General features: G+C 46.9%; 1 protein-coding gene across 1 annotated transcript; it reads left to right on the plus strand.

Annotated features, from left to right (window-relative positions):
- Positions 1-335: 335 nt before the first annotated feature.
- Positions 336-23045, plus strand: UBE2Z (ubiquitin conjugating enzyme E2 Z). The gene is made up of 7 exons (XM_040331846.1): positions 336-653; positions 6132-6204; positions 8488-8675; positions 15384-15495; positions 15578-15690; positions 20073-20163; positions 21949-23045. The coding sequence occupies exons 1-7, from the start codon at positions 463-465 to the stop codon at positions 22117-22119; spliced, it is 939 nt and encodes a 312-aa protein (XP_040187780.1). The 5' UTR covers positions 336-462; the 3' UTR covers positions 22120-23045.
- Positions 23046-23513: the final 468 nt, after the last annotated feature.

Consider the following 23513-nt stretch of genomic DNA (forward strand, 5'->3'; position numbering starts at 1 on the left):
CAAAATACAAAGTGATTTGGAGGAGGCTGAGAGGAATGGAGGGCAGTTTTTGACTTGTGAATACATACTTGAATAGAACTTTTTTAAACCAAGTTAAGTGTCACCTAAAAGGCCACAGGGGAAGGTTTAGAGGTCTATTGTGACTCAATAAGACACAGGACAGCTCTGGATTTCTGTCAAGATCTCCAAGTACTTTGTATAACTCCAGAAGGAATGTAATGAAACTTGTCCAGTCATATATTTATATGGGAACAAAGAGGAGAAGTTTATTATAAGGACTTTTATTATCTGTTATTACACACATCAACCAGGCACAGGACCTCCCAGCAGTCTACTGGCTGCTCAGTAACGCACTTCCGGCGGAAGTAAACAGATTGTCTGGCCGGTGTTTCTATGACACTGAGAGTCGCTCTGGCCGGTCTTCTCTGTGTTCCGGAATCCCGGAAGCGAGTGTAAGGCGGAATGGCGGAGAGTCCTGCGGCTGAAGCGATTATTCTCCCGGGAGCGGTGGGCGGAGGAGTGGTGACACATCTGAGCGCTCTGCAGCCTCCGGGGACCTCTCACCTGGCCGCCTCCTCGGTGTGGGACCCGACCGCCAGCGCCGACTGGGACAACGAGAGGGCGTCCGCTCAGTGTGTGCTCCGGATCAAACGGTGAGCGGCGGGGGAGGGGAATACTGGAGATGTCACCCGTTACCGGACATACACTGTGCGATCAACAACACAACTAAACCATCTGATCGCTCTGTATCCGATCAGGCAGGCTCATGCAATGCCTAGATGATAAGGGGATCGTACAATCACATTGTATAGTGTATGGGCAGCCTGAGAGCAGCAGGTGATGATGACGACGACTTTTGCACTTCATCAGGATCTTAAAGACCATCTTCATACCGGGCAGATCCCCCATGGTGGAGCCCCCCAGTGGTATTTCAGGAGACATCTGGCCTGGCCAGCTGGTGTGGAACTACATGTCCCAGGAGGCCTTGCAAGACTGACAAGTTACTCCCAGGAGTGATGGGAGTTTGCGGTTTGCTCGGCCCTCCCTCTAATGCAGGGGCGGGCAACTGCAGCCCTCCAGCTGTTGTAGAACTACAAGCCCCATCATGCCTCTGGGACTTGTCTTGTTACTGTCAGTCTTGCAATGCCTCTTGGGACGTGTAGTCCCACAACAGCTGTAGGGCCACACAGGGCTGCTGTTAGAAATCACGGTGGCCCCACTGCTTACCTGACAGTTCCCCCGCCCCCTAAGATAATATCAAATTACATGTGCTAAAAATACACTAAAATCATTATTATATGACATTTACTTGGCCCTCCCCCACTCTTAAGCCTGATAGATCCCCTTGTGTGCCTGCAGCAGCTGCCAGTGGAAAACCCGGCAAAGCTGGAGAAAAAAGGGGTGCGCTTAGGGGCCCGGAAAACGTGAATGTTAGAACTGATCCACCTGCAGGGAGCGGAAGAGACGCCAGCGGTGCTGCAACGGGAGACAGAAGAGGATCGGTGTCGGCAGTAAGTACTACTGGCCCTCCTGCTCAGCTGGTACCGGGGTCCCCCCCTTTTTGAACTGCTGGGGCCCAGTACAGGAGGGCTGGCTGTACTGCCTTATCAGCGGCCCTGGGGCCACAGTTTCCCCTTCCCTAATGGGAGCCCAGGCTGATGACAGGACACACCCCCCAGGGGGCGGGCTCATGACAGCCATGTGTACAGGAAGTGGGCTGAACAACACTAGATGGCACAGGAGAGGAGGATTACAATTACACCCAGAGCGGATTTTTTTTTTTTTTTTCGCACACTACTGGATCACTTTTTTTATTTTATTTTTTGGTAAAGTATAGCTAAAGGCAGAACTTTTTCAGTTTTTGTGGAGAGGGATTAGAACATTGTAGTACTGTGATAAGTGATGGCGCCAGAATGAATATACAATAATGAGTTCAGCTGCCCCTTTAAAAGTGGACAAACCACTCGCAATACCACCCCTTTCACACTGGTGCTGCCCAAAGCGTCGGCGGTAAAATAGTGGTAAAACGCTGCTTTTTTACCATCGGATTTGCGGCGCATTTCGGTCGCTAGCGGGGCGCTTTTAAACCTTGTTAACAGCCAAGAAAGGGTTAAAACCGCGTATTTCCGGCGGTACGACGGCGCTGCCTATTGATTTCAATGGGCAGGAGCGCATTAGGAGCGGTGAGTTCACCTAATAAACTCCAAAAAAGCTGCTGGCAGGACTTTTTCTGACGCTCTGCCAGCAGCTGTTTAAAGCGGAGGTTCACCCAAAAACACAACTATGTACCATCCAAACGAGCATACTAGCGCCAGCTACAGTATGCCTTTTTTTTTTTGCGCTGTACTTACGGTTTAATCCGTAACTTTCGTTTCAGACTCCCGCGGGGAAAGGCGTTCCTATGAAGAGGGGAACATGATTGACGGCCGGCTATGGCGCGTCACACGTTCCGAAAATAGCCGGAGTAGGACTCGGCTCTTCACAGCGCTATACGGCGCCTGCGCACAGACGCTGTATATGTCCCCGTCCTATTTCGGCTTTTTTCGGAACGTGTGACGCGCCATAGCCGCCGGTGCATTGCCATGAAATGAGATTTGCCATGGAATGAGATGGTCCGCCTCCATCTCATCCTATTGGCTCACTCATGTCACGTGACAAAACATCAGTCACAGCTAGGCTATCATAGGGAGAAGATCTCCTCTCCCTGTGATAGCCCGATAGCACTGTCAACAGCGTGCCTCCCGCCAGCGCTAAGTACACCCCGCGCCCCCAGCTCTACTCCCCGTCCCCCGCACCCCGCGCCCGCAGCTCTACTCCCCGATTAAGTACACCCCGCGCCCGTAAATCTACTCCCCGTTGCCCGCACCCCGCAGCTCTACTCCCCGTCCCCCGTTAAGCTACTAACATAGCCAACGCTAGGTCTACGCTAATAGCGTAGACTCGCCCCGTTCCCTGAGCCTTAACGGGGGACGGGGAGTAGAGCTGCGGGCGCGGGGTGTACTTAGCGCTGGCGGGAGGCACGCTGCTGACAGGGCTATCACAGGGAGAGGAGATCCTCTCCCTATGATAGCCTAGCTGTGACTGATGTTTTGTCACGTGACATGAGTGAGCCAATAGGATGAGATGGAGGCGGACCATCTCATTCCATGGCAAATCTCATTTCATGGCAATGCACCGGCTGTCAATCATGTTCCCCTCTTCATAGGAACGCCCATTTCCCCGCCGGAGTCTGAAACGAAAGTTACGGATTAAACCGTAAGTACAGCGCAGAAAGAAAAAAAAAGGCATACTGTAGCTGACAATAGTATGCTCGTTTGGATGGTAGATAAACACATTTTTTTTTTAGGGTGAACCCCCGCTTTAAGGGTGGATTGCAGGCGCTATAGCGTCTCAGTGTGAAGTGTATAAATATGTGTATGGCGCTAACTCATAAAAAAATTCCTACATATATAATCATAAAGTCATATATAATATCCAATAGTGAAGAAATGCATTGTGGTACTGTCTGTGACTCTGTTAGGGAGATTCACCCTTCTCTCTTAGTCATTATTACTAAGTGAAAGTAAAAGAAAATCCCACATTTTGGGAATAGGAAGAGACGAGAAATCTGATGGGGACACTCGTTCTGGAGACACACTTCACTTTGGAGGGATTACCTCTCACTTCCTGTCGTGGCTGTGGGACAGGAAGTGAAGGGAAATCGCCCACTGAGGGCAAAAAATAAATAAAAAATCTGATGGGTTAAAAGCAATATGATCTCCAGCAGCAGGTGTCCACATTTCATGGAAACCCCCACCCACAATCCACGGAACAAGATCTATTATAACTCTCCCTTGTGAGCCAGAGCTCACAGGGGACTTGTTCAGTGGATTGTGGGGGGGAGGGGGTTTCCATGAATTGTGGACACCTGCTGCTGGAGATCATATTGCTTTTGAATGTTAATGGTGATGTATTGGGGGGGAGGGGGGATGTACTAAAGGCAAATAGACTGTAATCTGCAAGTGCAGTTGCTCCAGAGCTTATTAAATGAGGCAAAGCTTCACTGTACAATAATTATCCAATCACATGTAAGGACAATACAAACAGCATTTTTGCTTTCAAATGATTGGATGATGGAAGTCGGCAGAGCTTCACCTTTTAAATTTTAACAGGTTGAGTTTTCCCTTTATATACTAAGCTTTGGAGTAACTGCACTTGCAAAGTACACAGTCTATTTGCCTTTTGTAAATCAGCCCCATTGTGTCCTATTGACATTCCGACTGCTGCCCCATGTGACCCTTTTTGATACTGTTTTTATCTAATTGTGGGAGATGGAGGGGTTGGAGCTAGGTGCAAATACATTTATTAGGACTTGTTTACATTAGCGGTTGGTGGGTGGTAAATCTCTGTGGTTGAACAGTGCTTTTACCACCCCTCAATCGTTAACCCCCCCCCCCCCCCCTTAGGCTCATTTAACATATATGCGGTGTGGGAAACGCAGAAAATCCTGTGCGTTTTCTGCCACGGCGTTTATGCAAACTGCTACAGGTGTCAATGTTAAAGCGGAGCCCCAGCCCCCCATGTCAACGCCACCCCCCCAATTTTTTTTTTTTTTTTTTTTTTAAGTCAGCAGCTACAAATACTGTAGGTGCTGACTTTTACGATCAGGGCACTTACCTGTCCAGGGATCCAGCGGTGTCCTCACCCAAGCAGATTCTTGGGTGCTGGCGCCGCCATCTTGGGTAATGGAAACCGTCAGTAAAGCCACAGGGTTTCCTACTGCGCATGTGCATTTTCCAAATGGCCGGCTGAGACGAGGGCTAAACCTCCGGCTGAGTTTGCCGCTGCGAACTAAGCAGGAAGTGGGAATGGGTACCTGTCAAAACCAGGAACCCGCTCCCCCCTTTTGGGTGGAGCGTCGCTTTAAGTTAACACACCAAAGCGATTTGCAAAACACAGTGCGATTTGACAAAATCAGATCACAGTTGTTGTTGAACGCCCGTGAGATCCGATTTCAGTGCGCGGGGGGTTCCTGCTCTTTTTTTTTGTGTGGATGCGGTGGGATTTGAGCCATACAAATAAATGGATCAAATGGCACCGCACAGACATTGCATGTGATTGGAGGAATGCAGTGCAATTCCTATCCGAATCACATGGGATGTCCCCCACCGCATATATGTGAACTAGCCTTAGGCGCAGAGGCCCGGGGGTGTGCACATGCCACAGTCGTGATGCTTTGCTTTGTGGCGGCTGCAAGATTTATGCCCCCTGTTGGTGTAGCACCTTCTGAACATGACCCATTAAAGTGAATAGGGTCACCCTGCAAGAGCCCTGCATCTATGTGTAATGCATACTAGTGTGGGCTTCGGCAGCCAGTGATACAGCACCTCACATCTCTCAAATGCTTTCTGAAGAGCGATCGGAATGCGGATCGTTCTTCAGAGAGCACCTCTAGTGTGAAAGACCCCTAGGGGTGACAGTCTGCTTTAAGGAGCTGTCATGATCATTACAAGGAACTACAATGAGGGTGAAAGCACAGACTATTTGTTTTCTTCCTCCTCCATAGAAGTAGATCAGATCAGATCAGATATTCACACATGGATATGTAAATCATTTGTTTTATAATTGTATTTTTATTATTGTTTTTTCCAAAACAATACAAAGAAGTAAAAAAGGGACATTAAAGTATGGTAGAAAAATGTAAGCGTATCACAGTATGCATCATTGCCTTACTGGTTTCATTAGAACATAACTGTAGATAATACATAGAAGATCTCCAATAGAGCGGGCAAAGAACCTATTACAGCTCATGGGATCGATCACTTGGGATCTACTCGATATAACCGCATAAAGAAAAAGGTACACCGGGGGGGGGGGGGGGGGGGGGTCCTAAAGCATGAGATAAGGAGTATGGTAGTGAAGTATTAAAGATAAAGTGGTATCCTTCTGAGACTGGGGGTACCGTATGTAAATTATTTGATGTTATGACATTTCTCTGCTCAATAAATAGAATCCTAGAAGTCCATTTCTTTGTGCTTCCTAAACCAGGAAACTCCGTAATTTCTAGACGCCGGCCCTTTTACTTTCATTTCTTGTGTACGGGGCGTGGTGTGGAGTCATTGAGCTCTAACTGTCTTGTTTTCTTCATTCAGGGATATCATGTCCATCTACAAGGAACCTCCTCCTGGGATGTTTGTGGTGCCTGACCCACATGACATGACAAAGGTAAAGGACTCTCCATGTCTTCTAGGTTTCAGCAATGCAACCCCCGTTCAGACCGGTAAAACCAGCGCCTGGAATGTTTCCTGGTGCAGCACTTTGTTTGATCATGACTTCTTTTCTAAGGTTACTCCAGAGCTGATTGATCTTCCAGATGACCAGAGATAATTGAATCCCAGGTGACGGATGGCCTGTGCATCTTTAACCACTTCTTTATTGGGCACTTAAAGTGGAGGTTCACCCGGAAATGTTAATTTTTAACATTAGATTGAGGCTCATTTTGTCAAGGGGAATCGGGTATTTTTTTTAAAATCGAAGCAGTACTGCGGGACTGGGCGTTCCTATTTGATTGACAGTCTTCCGAAGGTCGCATATATTGCGTCACGAGTTTCCGAAAGTAGCCGAACGTCGGTGCGCAGGCGCCGTATAGAGCCGCACCGACGTTCGGCTTCTTTCGGCTACTCGTGACGTGATGGATGCGACCGTCGGAAGCCTGTCGGAAGACTGCCAATCAAAATAGGAACGCCCAGTCCCGAAGACCATAACCGGAAGCGGCGGAGAAGATCTATCTCTAAAATGGTAAGTACAGCTTCGTTTTTAAAAAAAACTACCGGATTCCCCTTGACAAAATGAGCCTCAATCTAATGTTAAAAAAAAAAATTCGGGTGAACTCCCGCTTTAAACCCCCCTCCTGCCCAGAACAATTTTCAGCGCTGACGCACTTTGAATGACAATTGCGCGGTCATACAACACTGTACCCAAATTTACATTTTTATCATTTTTTTTTTTTCACACAAATGGAGCTTTTTTTTGGTGGTATCGCCGCTGGGGTTTTTATTTTGGCTAAACACACAAAAAAACATGGAACATTTTTGAAAAAAAAATCATGTTTCATAGTTTGTTATAAAAAAAACGGGTAATTTTTCTCCTTCATTGATATGCGCTGATGGGCACAGATAAGGCGGCACTGGTGGGGGGCACTGATGGCTGTGGGCTCTGATGGGTGGCACTGGTGGTCACTGGCAAGTGGCTCACCTTCATCGGGACCGATGTCCCGATGACAGCCGCCGGTGATTGTCAATTTTTTCCTCAGCGTGAGGAGAAAGAATAGCCGATTACCGGCTCTGTTTACATCACATGATCAGCTGTATTCCTTGTATTAAGGTAAAAAATATTTAGGCATCGAATTTGGCCCCTCACCCTTCTATATACTTACCTGATTAAGTCCTTCTCCATGCACGTCTGCAGCTCTTCTCTCCCCTCACTTCCAGGTCTCACTAGCTTTGCTGGGGCACCGCTGCTGTCAATTAAAGCCAGTGACGAGGGAGCGGGGGGTGGGGCCCAGTCCTGCTGTCTGTGTCAATGGACGCAGCAGCAGGGCTCAGGAGTGAGCATGCACAAGTTTCCCCAGGGGAAGTGGCTTCTCATGGGGGCACTGGACAGAGAGGAGGAGCCAGGAGCGCCAGTGGGGGACCCGAGAAGAGGATCTGGGCCGCTCTCTGCAATTCATTTGCACATAGCAGATAAGTATAGTGAGGTTTGCTAATTTAACCACTTCCCGCCTTGTAGAAAGATGGCAGCCAGAAAGTGGTTCCGTTATTCTGACTGTGCTCCATATGACGTCCAGCGGGATAAGCTGCGATCACGCGCCCGTCAATTGGTGGTGTGGAGTGTCAGTCTGACATACTGCATCTTCGATCAGCTGCTCTCCAGACAGAAGGGGTCTACGCTGATTATCAGTGCAGCCCACCCATAGCCACCAGGTAAGTCCAGTGCCCCTTGATCAGTGCTGCCTATCAGTGCCATCTATCAGTCCCCGTTTGTGCCCGTCCATTTTGCTTTTAAATGTCCTTATTTCTTCTGAGAAATCCTCACTTCCTGTTCTTCTGTCTGTAACTCCACACAGTAATGCAAGGCTTTCTCCCTGGTGTGGAGTGACGTGCTCGCCCCCTCCCTTGGACTACAGGAGAGTCAGGACGCTCTCTACGTTGCAGATAAAGAGCTGTGTGTTAGTGGGCGTCCTGACTCTCCTGTACCTTTACAACCCCTTTAAGAGGCATTTTATATACTCTCATATTTACTACCCTGTTAGGTAAACTGGTAAATTGTGCCCCCCCCCCCCAGTTACAATAAAAGGTATAGAGCTGCATGGATCATCATTTGATTTAGTGTGCTGACTACAGAGAGCAAAGCTGCCAGCTGTTATAAGGCAATGTTGGCTTTATTGAGGGGGGCGGTGACTTGTAGATTGTATGTACTTTGTCACATAGCAACCTTCTTGTTTTGCAGATCCATGCACTCATAACTGGTCCATTTGACACCCCGTATGAAGGAGGGTTCTTCTTATTCTTGTTCCGATGTCCTCCAGATTACCCGATTCATCCACCGCGAGTAAAACTGATGACAACGGGCAACAGCACTGTGAGGTTTAACCCAAACTTTTACCGAAATGGCAAAGTCTGCCTTAGTATCCTTGGGTGAGCATATTCATGTAATTTCCTTTGCTGTAAGTTTAAAGCTGATCTCCGGGCACAACTATTTTCACTATTGCCAATGAAATGGGCGTCAGGTGGACAGAGACTGGAGAATGCTGGCAGCAGCTCCATCCCCTCCTGTCAGTTCTGATATGATTGCAATAGCGCCATCTGTGCAGGAGTACCAGGGGGGCGGGTCACACTGGGCTTGCAGAGGATGTAGTGGTGGCCAGTCTTCACAGCTAGATATTTATGCCCATAGGCAGAATAAAGCTCAGGACTGCAGGACACGGGTACCATTGTTTAACCCCTTTGTGCCTGAGGGTAAAACAAATCTAAATACCTAATCCCAATTTTGTTGACGTGTTAGTAAAACCGTACATATCGTCGCAACTACGTTGTGCATCCAGTTAGATTCTACCTTTTATTTGTGTTGTTTATTTTCAGGACTATTTGGGCTTTTATTTGGTAGTAAATGGTAATGGATATCTCCTTTTTTTTTTTTTTTTTTATTATTATCAAAGAAATACTGGCCCTTTGTAGCTGTATATTTCTTGGAACTACCATAACCTACCACCAAAGAACAACCCAAAATTATTTTTCTCCTGCTCTTGACGATCGTAGAGATGCCACATATGTGTATGTTAGGTGTTGAATGTACCCATAGGGCATTTTGCCCTTTTTTTTTTTTTTGCCACTTAAGCCCCAGAACATTTTGTTGCTAAAGGACCAGGCCCCATTTTGTGATTCGGCACTGTGTCGCCTTAACTGACAATTGTGCGACGTGGCTCCCAAACAAAATTGACGTCCTTTTTCCCCCACAATAGAGCTGGCGGTAGCCCCCTACCCCCCCCCCCCCAAATAAAGGTTTTAACCCCTTGATCACCCCCTAGTTAACCCTTTACCCCCCTTTTGCCAGCGTCACTAAGCGTCACTGATCGCTGTATTGGTGTCGCTCGTGCCGCTAGGTAGCTAGTTTTTTTTGAGGTTCGCCGCCATGTTTTTATAGCGTTAGGTACCCCCATAAATTTTCTAACGCTATAAAAACCTGGCGGGCGAACCTCAAAAAATAACTAGCTACCTATCGGCACGAGCGACACTAATACAGCGATCAGAAAAACGATCGCTTAGTGACGCTGGCAAAAGGGGGGTGAAAGGGTTAACTAGGGGGTGATCAAGGGGTTAAAACCTTTATTGGGGGGGGGGGGGTAGGGGGTTACCCTGGACCTAACACTAACTGCCTGACACTAACTGCCTGTCACACTGACACTAAATGCAGTGATCAGTAAATGATCACTGCTATTTAGTGACAGTGTGGCTGGGGGGGGGGGGGGGGGGGTTTGTGTGCCTATGTGTACAGGTGTCAGTGTAGTGCTTGTGTACTCACTGTGTGATGTCTCCGCCGGACGTATATACCGGCGGGAGGAGCGGTGACATCACTTCCTCCTCTGCCTGTGTTTACAGTGCAGGCAGAGGAGGACGCGCATTGGCTGAGAGCGAACCGGGAGGCGGAGGACAGAAACGAACCGCCGCCCCCTCATCCCGGATCCCTCCTGAAGCCACGGGGACCGCCGCAAGTACCGGGGGGGGGGGGTCCCGATCGGACCCACGTCAAGCAGAGCACGTACAGGTACGTTGATGTGCCTGTCCGTGCCATTCTGCCAACGTAAATGTACATGCGGCGGTCCGGAAGTGGTATATCATTTTTTTTTTTTTTACTAGTAATGGCGGTGATCAGCGTTTTTTATCTGCGACATTATGGTGTACACATCAGATACTTTTGACACCATTTTGGGACCATTGTAATTTTTACAGCGCTCAGTGCTATAAAAATGCATTGATTAATGTGAAAATGACACTGGCAGTGAGGGGGTTAAGTGTGACCTAAGGGCGTGACAGGGAACAGACGATCAGTGACAGTCTGACTAGGAAGCACAGGGAGAGGTTTGTTTACACTCACCTCTCCCCGTTCTTTAGCTCTGTAACTAACCCTGTCCGTGACCTAGATCAATCCTCGATCTAGGTATTTTTATATATATATTTTTTTCCCCACGCTTTTTTATTTTTCTGTGCAAGGAGAGTCACGCAATGTATTGCTCTCCTCCATTCACAAAAAAAAACAAAACACGGGTGCGGCTTTTACAGTGCCTTGTTACTGTGAGAGCCAATCAGAAGCTATCATAACGATCAGGTGACCCGGAATCTCAAGTTCCAGGTCCTGATTGTTAGTACGGGGCCTGCGGCTCACGGTGAGACCCTGATCTCTCTAGGAGTGTGGCATACTCCCAGCACAAAGGGAGGTAACGTAAATATGCAGCCCAGTGCTGTGTGGGCGCATGTTTGTGTGACGCAAGCATGAAGGGGTTAAAGACTACTAAACTATGGTATGAATAACAAAGTTCCATGCAGCATTGCCATAATTCATTTGAATGGAGTCCCGGCGGGGAAACTGAGAAGAGGAAGATCAGGGCTGGTTAGTGTAACGTTTGTTGTTTAAATTTTAAGAAAATCATTTACAGTCACTTTAAGTGCCAGTTCACTACCAGGCATAGGAGAAGCCATATAAATGGCCATATTGTATAACCCACAGGCTACATTATGCATATACAGTAAAACCTTGGTTTGCGAGCAGAAGGCTAGGTTCACACCACTATTTTACCATCCGATAAACGGACAGTTAAATCGGATGGAATCGTATGTGACAAAATCGTATGTCAAAATTTTCACTAAAAAATCGGATCCTGATTTTAAATGTCTGGGGAAAAAGAAGATTTTATGGATATTCAGGGGAACCCCGCCGTCAATTAAAAAAAAAAATGACGTGCGGTTCCCGGTAATATCCATAACCAGACCCTTCAGGTCTGGTATGGATATTCAGGGGAACCCCGCCGTCAATTTAAAACAAAAATGACGTGCGGTTCCCCCTAAATATCCATAACCAGACCCATTATCCGAGCACGTTGACCTGGCCGGCCGCAGAAAAGAGGGGGGGACAGAGTGCGGCCCCCCCCCCCTCTCCTGAACCGCACCAGGCCACATGCCCTCAACATTGGGAGGGTGCTTTGTGGTGCCCCCCAAAGCACCTTGTCCCCATGTTGATGGGGACAAGGGTCTCATCCCCACAACCCTTGCCCGGTGGTTGTGGGGGTATGCGGGCGGGAGGTTTATCAGAATCTGGAAGACCCCTTTAACAAAGGGGACCCCCAGATCCTGACCCCCCCCCCTGTGTGAAATTTTAATGGGGTACACTGTACCTCTACCATTTCACGAAGGAAGTGAAAAGTATTGTAAAAAAAACACACTGACACCAAAGAATAAAGTCCTTTATTAAAAAAAAAAACACTCCTTCCCGGCTTCCAGCGTTGTCCTGATCCTGCGAGGGCTGATCTCCCGCGATGAGAAGATCCTGCGACGGCCGGGTGTTCTCCGATCCAGCGCTGAGAAGATCCATCCGGAGCTCAGCATCCCCGACCTCCTCATCGCCGGACACAGCCCAGCGGAATGGCGCGCTGTGGCTGTGTGACATTACTTATATAGAGGAGGCAGGGACACCCGTCACGTGACCCCGCCCCCTCTGACGTACCCTCTGCTACGTCACTGGCGAAGCCCATAGTCTTCCCTCTTCTTGGGCTTCCCCAGTGACGTAGCAGAGGGTACGTCAGAGGGTGCAGGGTCACGTGACGGGTGTCCCTGCCTCCTCTATATAAGTAATGTCACACAGCCCCAGCGCGTCATTCCGCTGGGCTGTGTCCGGCGATGAGGAGGTCGGGGATGCTGCGCTCCGGATGGATCTTCTCAGCGCTGGATCGGAGAACACCCGGCCGTCGCAGGATCAGGACAACGCTGGAAGCCGGGAACAAGTGTGTTTTTTTTTATTTTTTTATAAAGGACTTTATTCTTTGGTGTCAGTGTGTTTTTTTTACAATACTTTTCACTTCCTTCGTGAAATGGTGGAGGTACAGTGTACCCCATTACCATTTCACACAGGGGGGGGGGGGGGTCAGGATCTGGGGGTCCCCTTTGTTAAAGGGGTCTTCCAGATTCTGATAAACCTCCCGCCCGCATACCCCCACAACCACCGGGCAAGGGTTGTGGGGATGAGACCCTTGTCCCCATCAACATGGGGACAAGGTGCTTTGGGGGGCACCCCAAAGCACCCTCCCAATGTTGAGGGCATGTGGCCTGGTGTGGTTCAGGAGAGGGGGGGGGGCGCACTCTGTCCCCCCCTCTTTTCTGCGGCCGGCCAGGTCAACGTGCTCGGATAATGGGTCTGGTTATGGATATTTAGGGGGAACCGCACGTCATTTTTGTTTTAAATTGACGGCGGGGTTCCCCTGAATATCCATACCAGACCTAAAGGGTCTGGTTATTGAATTTGCGGGGACCTCCATAACAAATCGGGTACGATTTATCGCACAGTCATCCGATTTAGTACGATTTAGATTGACCACAATATAAAAAAAAACGGACACGATTGTAATACGATTTCAAATCGGGACCAAAAATCGTGGGCAGACACGTTTTTTGATACGATTTTAAATCGTATCAAATCGGATGCACTTGGGGACCTAAATTAATGAATGGCAGTGAATGGATCCGTTTTGCCATACAGATTTGGACGATTTAAAAGCAAAAATCGTGAGTAAAAAAAGGATGACAAAATCGTGGTGTGAATGCACCCTAATTCATACCAGAAACACGCTTGTAATCCAAAGCACTTGTATATCAAAGCATTTTTTTTTACAGGGTATAAAAGAGAATAGAGGAGCCTCTAAGTGTAGCAATAAGTTGCTAAATGTTGAACCTTCATTAAATGTAACCATATTGCTACACTTAGAGGCGCCTCTCTTCTCTTTTACACTCAGTTGTGACATGACGCTACTCTTATATCAAGACATTGCTTGTATTTCAAGGCAAAATTTATTAAAACATTTTACTTGTCTTGCAAAACCCTCTCAAACCAAGTTACTCTCAAACCAAGGTTTTACTGTACAGCAAACCATTATTAATTATTCTTAACATCCTTAAAACCTGCTGTCTGAGGACCCGGTCACCACCACTGTATTGTGGTAAAGGTTGGTAACATATGTGATGTGTGTTGATGTGCTGCAATGACATTCATTTTGGATGGCACCCCAATACACTTCCACAACACATTGTAACGCACTACTGTGTTTTGTGAAGAAAATAAAAATTCTGCAGGTACGATTTAAGATTGATCGCAGTGTGTTTGGCACGCCCATTCAATATGTGTATAGGTAAACGCACTGCAATAGGTGTGATGGGGCCTGACAAAGCTTCTTTAGGGACCATCAAGTTGACTTTTGTGGTCTCTCCTATGGAACTGATCAGATAGTCTGACTATGTAAGTTGCGACTTGGGAAAGCAAAGGGATCAAGGCATAGTGTGCTGATATCAAGTTCTGACCAGCAGAACGGAGGATGCCAGCAGGATGAGTGCAGAGCTCCTTGACGGTGCCAAGTTATGAGAAGAGGAGCTGGGGTCCCAGCAGAGCTGATGTTTAACCACTTCAGCCCTAGAAAAATTTACCCCCTTCCTTATCCGAGCACTTTTTGCGATTTGGCACTGCGTCATTTTAACTGACAATTGCGCAGTCGTGCGACGTTGCTCCCAAACAAAATTGACGCCCACAAATAGAGTTTTCTTTTGGTGGTATTTGATCACCTCTGCGGTTTTTATTTTTTGCGCTATACACAACAATAGAGCGACAATTTTTTAAAAAATTCAATATTTTTTACTTTTTGCTATAATAAATATCCCCAAAAATCTATGGAAAAAAAACACAGTTTAGGCCGATACGTATTCTTCTTAATATTTTTGGTAAAAAAAAATCGCAATATATTGATTGGTTTGCGCAAAATTTATAGCGTCTACAAAATAGGGGATAGTTTTATTGCATTTTAATTTTTTTACTAGTAATGGCAGCGATCTGCAATTTTTATTGTGACCGTGACATTGCGACGGACATATCAGACACTTTTGACACATTTTTGGGACCATTCACATTTATACAGCGATTAGTGCTATAAAACTGCACTGATTACTGTGTAAATGTGACGGGCAGGGAAGGGGTTAACACTAGGGGGCGATGAAGAGGTTAAATATGTTCTCTAGGGAGTGATTCTAACTGTAGGGGGAGCGGACTCACAAGGGAAGGAGACCGATCTGTGTTCCTCTGTACTGGGAACACAACATCGGTCTCCTCACCGCAGACAGGATGTGGATCTGTGTGTTTACACACACACAGATCCACGGTCCTGCCATGATTGCGGGTGCCCGACGGACATCACGGCCGCCGGGCACGCGCACCAGGTCCGTGCGATGCTGCGGGTGGGTGCGCGCGCCCCCTCAACGGTCGGGAAGCCCAGGACATCATATGACGTCCACCCAGGATGGGAGATCCCATCTGTGGACATCATTTGACGATGGGCGGGATGTGAAGTGGTTAAATACACTCTTGACCTGTTGACAGTTGCACTTTAGCCATTCTATAGTATAGCAGAATAATGTATCCTTCCCTTTGGTTAAAAATCAGTGTCTGAATGCTGGGGTTCATTTATATTTTACGAATGTTGAAGTGGATAAGTGACTCATGGAGAACAATAGAGGAAATAATGTGAGTTTTTATATAAAACTGAGGTTTGGGTTGCAGGACGTTGACCATTGCTATTTTTTTTCTTCCAATACCAGTACATGGACAGGACCTGCATGGAGTCCAGCTCAGAGCCTGTCTTCAGTACTCATCTCTATCCAGTCCCTGATGACCGAGAATCCTTATCACAATGAACCTGGCTTTGAACAGGTATTGGTGTTTTTGTGCTCTCACCTCTGTATGTAGCTCTTTACAACCTATTATGTAATACTCACCCTATGCTCGTCCTCAGGAGAGACACTCGGGAGACAGCAAGAACTACAATGAGTGCATTCGTCACGAGACCATCAGGGTGGCAGTATGTGACATGCTGGAGGGCAAGTGCCAGTGTCCAGAGGCCTTACGGTAAGTCCTGTATTGTAAGCAAACTTTTTCCACTGGCCTAGTAAAGGAAATGTACTTTATGCCCACACCCTTTTACCCAACAGAGGGTAATCAAATTAATTGAGGTATTAAAAGATACTTTAAAAACTTCAGTTAAGACGATTTCTCAGAAACGCATAGCCACGCCCCTTGGTCACAGCTCCTCCCCCTTGTGACGCCCTTTCCGCTCCTTCACTTCACGGTGGTTTGGGAGTTCCTGGTTCGTCTCTACAGCATTCCCGCGAACAGCGGCAGGAGAGGTCCATCACATCTACAGGCAGGTGACCATCCCAGAGTGCACCCTGCTCTTATTCTAGTGAGTTCCCAACTGTCTTTTAATTGTATAAAGTATCTTTTAATACTGCACTTAGTTGGCACCCCCTGTTGCCTTCCCTTGTGTTAAGAAATTATTCCTGTCTCTTAGTGGAGCTGCCACTTATGCAGAGAACTAATATATGCATTAATGGACTTTCCGTTTTTGGACTTTTATCACCATTCTGTTGGAGTGCCCAGTGGCTTTGTCCCCCTTTGCGCCATTTTTCAGTTTTCTTTTTATGCCCATACCCTTTGCTGTTGCCCTGGTTGCCCATTTTGCAGGCCCAGTACCTCTTAGTATGGAAGAGCATAACTTTCTTCCTTCCACACTTAATTTCTGTGCCTTTTTATTGCTACGTGCCTTGATGGCCAGTAGCCAGTTATTTGTGCTGTCACAAAAGGGAGGATCCTTGGCCTGTGGGCTGAACAAGAGAAAATCAGTTGTTCCCCATCTAAACTAATGGGGCCGGATTCAGAGAGAACTTACGCCGATGTATCTATTGATACGCCGCGTAAGTCCACGGATGCGCCGTGGTATCTATGCGCCTAATTCTTAAAAGAAGATACGCCTGAATTTCGGCCTCTTCTGACTGACTTAAGTCGCCTACGCCGTCGTATCTTGGGCGAATATTTACACTGGCCGCAAGGGGCGCTTCCATTGATTTACTCGTCAAATATGTAAATGACCCAGATACGCTGATTCACGAACGTACTTGCGCCCGTCGCTGTAATCTACGCCGTTTACGTAAGGCGCACGTCCGGCGTAAAGTTATCCCACATAAAGCAGGGGTAAGTCATGTTGGGGTATGGACGTCGGAACAGCCGTCGGATTTTACGTTGTTTGCGTAAGTTGTACGTGAATGGGGCTGGGCGTAGGTTACGTTCACGTCGAAGGCATTGAGCCGTCATATCTTAGAGAGTATATGCGACGTGATTCTGAGCATGCGCCGTTTGTTCGGCCCTTCAGTTACATGGGGGTCACGCTTCATTGTAATACATCACGCCCACTACCTGCCTACTTTGAATTTACGTTACGCCGGCGCAAATATGGGAGCGAGTGCTTTGTGAATACTCAGCTGGCCTCTCACTGTTACGTTGGCGTAGCGCATATGAGCTGCGCTACGCCGGCACAAAGATACGCCGATGTACCTGAATCTGGCCCATAGTGTATATGGAGGAATCTCCACTGCTGGCTGTTATACCCAAACATTGACTGCATCCGACTTATCCTCACTGAGCAGGTGGATGACAGGTCCGTCTTCGCAAACTGTGCAGAGCGGAGATGGACACAGTCCTGCTCTCCTCTATGGGGAAATCGGGTGAAAACAGACCACAGTCCATTTTAATCCGATCCGCCAGACCTATGGAAAATAGGACCACCATTTCGCTGGATTTTGCAGATCAAATCGGATAGTGGCGGATGTCACCGCTGGCATCTGTCAATCTGTAGGGGAGAGGGCAAAGTCTGATCAGGTCCACCTGAAAAACTGGCAGGCAGACCTGATTGGACGGCCCGTGTGAAAGGGGCCTTACCGTATTTGGGTTTTCTTGCTAATAACAACCAGATCGAGACTGCATTGCATTCTGGGTAAACTGGTTTCCAACTGGTCAGCTGTAGGTAAAAGTGGTTGTAACGGGTTTATAGCAACTTTAAAGATCGGATACTAAAGCTTTCTCCTCTCCAGCGGCAAATGGTGCTCCCCCACAATCCAGCAGTGGACTGTTCCTAACAGCCTCACATCCAGAGCATGTCTATGGGCATGATGTCGGGAACAGTCCACTGCACAAGACTGGGGGGGGGGGTTAGGTAGGTATATTTCCTTTCTCCAATCCCCATGATAAATACATCAGTTGAAGCCAGCAGACCCGAGAGATGGGAATGGGTCCTAAAAATGTAAGCACTTTGCATGCTCTGCATGTTTTATTTTGAATGTAACAGGTTTCCAACAGAATAAATCAACCTGGTGAGCAAAATGTTGTATAGTGTATCACATGGTATAAAGCTAAACAAGTAAATATTAGCCACTTACACAAGAATTGTTTGCAATTCGTTGAGCACGCAAGAAAACCAGTTTAAAAAAAAAAAAGAATAATTTCTTCTGGACAGCCGCACTCCAAATAAAAATTGCCTTTATTGTAAAATCCAACACAGCACTACAAGTCACAGCACACTGGACAGCTGACCTTTGAGATGAATTAGAGTGGAGACTGTGAGCCAGGCCTTCTCGTCCAACATCAGTGCCTGACCTCACAAATGCTCTTCTGGAAGAATGGTCAAACATTCCCATAGACCAGGGAAAATCAGGGGCGATCAGAGGGTAAAGTGTGTCCCTAAGGCAGGGGTATGCAATTAGCGGACCTCCAGCTGTTGCAAAACTACAAGTCCCACCATGCCTCTGCCTCTGGGTGTCATGCTTGTGGCTGTCAGAGTCTTGCTATGCCTCATGGGACTGGTAGTTCTGCAACAGCTGGAGGTCCGCTATTGCATATCCCTGCCATAGACACACCCCTAAACCTTGTGGACAGCCTTCCCATAGGAGTTGAAGCTGTTATAGCTGCAAAGGGTGGGCCAACTCAATATTGAAATCTACAGACAATGGGCTGGATTCAGGTAGGAATTGCGCCCTCTTACGGAGGCGCAGCGTACCGTTTTAACGCTGCGCCTCCGTAAAATACCTGCGCTACGCTTCATTCATGAAGTAGTAGCTACGTAATTTGCGCGGGCGCTCCTTAAAACTGCCCGGCGTAAGGGCGCGTAATTTAAATGATCCCGTAGGGGGCGTGGATCATTTAAATTGGGCGCGTTCCCGCGCCGAACGTAGTGCGCATGCTCCGTCGGGAAACTTTCCCGACGTGCATTGCGGCAAATGACGTCATTTTCTTCAACGTGAACGTAAATGATGTCCAGCGCCATTCACGATTCACTTATGCAAATGACGTCATTTTCAAACATCGTGACGCGGGAACGACGGGTATACGTAGCATTGGCTGCCCCTGCTAATAGCATGGGCAGCCTTACGTAGAAACCGACGAACGCAAACGACGTAAAATGCGTACGCAGGGCGCGCGTAGGGTTGTGAATTGGCGTGAGTATGTAATTTGCATACTCTACGCTGACCACTACGGGAACGCCACCTAGCGGCCATCGTAAGAATGCAGCCTACGATACGACGGCATAAGAGCCTTATGGTTACGCAGACGCAATTGCTTACTGAATCCACCCCAAAGACTGGGATGCCATTAAAGTTTGTGTGGTGTAAAGGCAGGCGTCCCAATACTTTTGGTAATATAGTGTATCTCAAGTGAGTTTCCTTAAAGGACAAGTTCATCTTTTTAAAAGAAATAAAATTAAAAAATGCACATAATTATGCAGATTACATTTTTTGCTGTCATTACTGCAGCCTGTAAAGCATTTCACCCACAATCAGCAGACCATGGGTGCAATGCCAGGCTTCTGCAGACTCTGTCGGCTGTCTTACTGTATTTCCTATAGGGGCAGACAGTTGCTGAAATCCAGGAAGAATCTATGAAACTTACAAGAGTGCTCACCAGCGCCCTCCCAGTTCATTGTGAACTACAAGCGGTCTGTCACGGTGGCAGACGGTACTTGTTGTTTATTCATTCACAACGACATGGCAGTGTCCCAAACGGCCACACTGTTTTTAAATTGTGACAGTGGGTGTGGGGAGAGGATCCTCCGCCCGCTGCCACAATGAGGGATTGCACCCAGGTGTATTAATTATTTTGTATTATTATTATTACACCCTAAATACAGCTATGTGTAACATGTTACAAAGGTGAATGTATATTTTTTTAAATGGATTTTCGGTTTGCTCCTACCTGTGTGTCTGGCTTTGCTGATTGCACTGACGGTGCAATTCTTGGCATATCCCATCCCCCATCCACCTCCTATTCACCCCGTCTTCAGACAAGTCTCTGCTTCTAATCTTAGTCCCATCCACCCAGGATAATGAAAAGAATATGATCGAGGTGTGATGATGCCATTGGCAGGAGATGGCATTCGATAACCATTTCTATGTTTCTTGCAGGACTGTCATGGAGAAATCGTTTTTGGAATATTATGATTTTTACGAAGCAGTTTGCAAGGACAGATTTCATCTACAAGGACAGAGCATGCAGGTAATGAATTGGGGCTTGTTCATGGGAAATGTACACTAACCTGTTTAATATTTTGGTGATTAAAGCTCCGTTCACACTAATGACTCCAAAGTTGTGTGATTTTTTGAGTGCGACTTTACACTCTCTGGCACTCAAAGTATTGCAGGAACCTTCTCAAAGTTGCTGCGACTTTGTTGCCCAGAGTGGAACGGGTGCCTTTGAAATCAATGGGCTGCGACTTGTCATGCAACTGTGTCCAAAGTCGCACAGCAAGTCACACTAGTGTGAACGGACTCCAAACCAATGTTGAGAATTGGAGCTCCCCGTGTTTTCCGTTTGTTGGCATTTCAGTTGGTTTATGTACATGAAAGCGCCATACTTCAGGGGGCAAGCTGATATCTGTTTGACCAAAATCTACCAATAGGAGCTGCAGTGGATCTATAGTGCCAGGCTACAGTCCACAGGCCCAGACTTGGTACACAGTCCTCCTGATTGGCAGATTGAGACACCGTCCCAGAACTAAAGCATTGATGTCAATCTTGACATCTTGCTTTTATCCACTTCCATACCGGGCCAATTCTGGCACTTCTCTCCTACATGTAAAAATCATAATTTTCTTTTTTTTTACTAGAAAATTACTCAGAATCCCCAAACATTATAAATGGTTTTTTTTTTTGTTTTCTTCTTCTTTTTTTTTTTTTTAGCAGACACCCTAGGGAATACAATTGCAGTTCGCACAGTATTTGCGCAACAATTTTATAAATGCCGTTTTTTTTTTTGGAATAAAAAAAAAACAGTTTCACGAATTAAAAAATAACAAAACAGTAATTTTTTTGTATAATGTGAAAGATGATGTTACGGCAAGTAAATAGATACATGTCACGCTTTTAAAGCGGAGGTTCACCCAAATAACATCCATATAAGACCAAATTCTTTATACTTCTAACATGTACAGTAGGCACTTTTTAGGCTGTACATACCTCATTATCGCTATTTTCAATCCGGCTTCCGGGTACTCACGGTGACATGGCGTTTGGGGCGGCACAGCTGGGGGGTATCCTGTGTCTCCGTGCGCCCCAAGCGATCGCGTCGGGCTGTGCCGGCTGGTAATTGAGGCCGCGGCTTTGTGGCCTTCTGCAGGCCTATGCTTCCTTCTGTGATCTGGTGGTGGCCGTTGGTATGACAAGAAAAAAACTTCCTGCCTTTTTGGGGCTTCCTGCCTTTTTTTTTACTGCCTACCCATCTCCTTCCCAAAGTGGAGAAGAGAAGGGAGTGTTTGCAGCCGTCATCTGGCGCCTTTTGCCTAATGGCGAGTGTGGGTTGGCTGGTTTAAATAGCTTCATATAGCCTTTTTTTTTTTTTTCCGGCTTATTTTATTTTTTTCTTAATTAAAATAAATTTATTATTAGTCATCTCCCTGCTTGGCCCCTTTTAGGCGGGCTGTCTGATCAGGTTTGCCTGTCAGTTTTTTAGGCGGACCTGATCGGACCCTTTCACACTGAGTTGCCCATAGCATCAGGGATAAAACTCTGCTATTTTTACCGCCGACGCTATGGGCATTTCGGCCGCTAGCAGGGCTCTTTTAACCCCCGCTAGCGGCCGAGAAAGGGTTAAAACCACCTGCAATGCGCTGCTGCAGCAGCAGTGTTTTTTCAGCGGTATAGCCGTGCGTAAAGCTTTGGCGGTCGTTAAAAAACAAAACATGACACCTAGATTCCAAGCAAATTTGTCAAGCCCTGCCTTTAGGCTTTTATGTGTTCTGGAAAATGAGTGTTTGAATTCTTTTTTATTTTTTTCTGGTTTTAGGATCCATTCGGCGAGAAGCGAGGGCACTTTGATTACCAGACTCTGCTCAACCGCTTGCAGCTTATCCAGCAAAGAGTTCGGGAGAAACACCGGTGTGAGACTGTGGATATAGACTCAGAATCCAGCTCTTCTGAAACAGAAATGGACACCCAGGGGAGCTCAAACCCCTAACCTACGGGAACGTAACCTGTAGAATGCAAGTCGCATAACCGTAGCCAATTCCCTAAGGATTACACGGACAATAAAAAGACTTTGTTGTAAACAAAGCCCCGATTTTGCTTCTGGCTGCTGTTTGGGGGCAGAGTCGGTCCATCTCTCTGCTCGTCCTTAGGGGGACGATGGCCTGTAACCATCCTATAGACAAGAGGCTGGGGGCTTGGACTAATGGAGCCTGGATCGAAACACGAAGGCGGCGCACTTTCATGGATTCAATCCTTTTTCTTCGTGAAATGGTCATTTAGTGGCCCAGACAAGCCAAAGAGTTTTATCGCAAGCAAATTGAGCCTTCCCCAGCCACGGGATTAACCAGTTGCCATTTTTAGCTCCAGACAGGATTATGCATCCCCCCCCCCCCCCCCCTCTACAATTTCTCCCCCAGAGAAGTGCACTCTGTCTAATCTAATGGGCATTGTCCATTTCCCCGTTATATATATTTGGTACTGGGATAAATCAAGGCTTCAATGTATTTTTTTTTTGTAATTTTTGTGATGGTTGTAAATTTGGATGAGAAAAATGTATACATTTCTTATTTTACTAAAATTGTATCCTACAGACAGAATTCAGGGACACGGAAAAGGTCCAATCAATCCGTTTTCTTAACTAGTGAATGAAATCGGCAGATGCCAGCTAAAGGAGTACAATAGTTTGAGCCATAAAGCAAAAGGCCTTAATAAGGGCATATGGGTGTGTGACTGTTTATGAGTATTGGGTTAGTGTACGGGACAAGCGCAATTAACTAGGCTCTTTTATACAAAAACTGCAACATATCAACTTCTCCCTTTTTATTTCAGGTCCGATATTCTAATTTGTAGTTTTGAAATTTGCAAAGTTTAGATAAGTTGTAAAATTGAAAATGTAAAGTAGTTCTAAAGTCTAAACTTTTTTTTATCTTGTGTTTAGGTATCAGTGTTTTTCTCCTCACCCCCCCCCCCCCCCCTTTACTTTACCCTTATTCGATCCAGCACTGTACACGTCTGCAGCTCTTCTCCCCCCTCACTTTCGGGTCTCACTGGGGCATTGGGAACCATTGGCTCCTGCTGCTGTCAATCAAAGCCAGTGACGAGGGAGTAGGGCCCACTGTCTGTGTCAATGGACGCAGCAGCATTGGGGCTCAGAAGTACTGGACAGAGAGGAGGAGCCAAGAGTGACAGCGGGGGACCTGAGAAGAGGAGGTTTGGGGCCGCTCTGTGCAATTTGATTGCATAGAGCAGATACGTATAGACATGCTTGGTGTTTGTTTTTTTGCATCCACTTTACAGTGTTTGTTACCCTAAAAAAATTGATCCTGTTCCTTTAAAGCATGTTATACAGCACAGCGCTTGTGCTGTGTAATTTGGCCCCTTGTA

Source organism: Rana temporaria, chromosome 12 (genome assembly GCF_905171775.1).
Source record: "Rana temporaria chromosome 12, aRanTem1.1, whole genome shotgun sequence".
NCBI classification, from domain to species: domain Eukaryota; kingdom Metazoa; phylum Chordata; class Amphibia; order Anura; family Ranidae; genus Rana; species Rana temporaria.

Excerpts from the sequence above, each read along its gene's own strand:
- UBE2Z (XM_040331846.1), top strand. The coding sequence starts at position 463 with ATGGCGGAGAGTCCTGCGGCTGAAGCGATTATTCTCCCGGGAGCGGTG. Across the intron at positions 8,676-15,383 it reads GTCTGCCTTAGTATCCTTGG|TACATGGACAGGACCTGCAT; the intron begins GTGAGCATATTC and ends TTCCAATACCAG. Across the intron at positions 20,164-21,948 it reads TACAAGGACAGAGCATGCAG|GATCCATTCGGCGAGAAGCG; the intron begins GTAATGAATTGG and ends TTCTGGTTTTAG.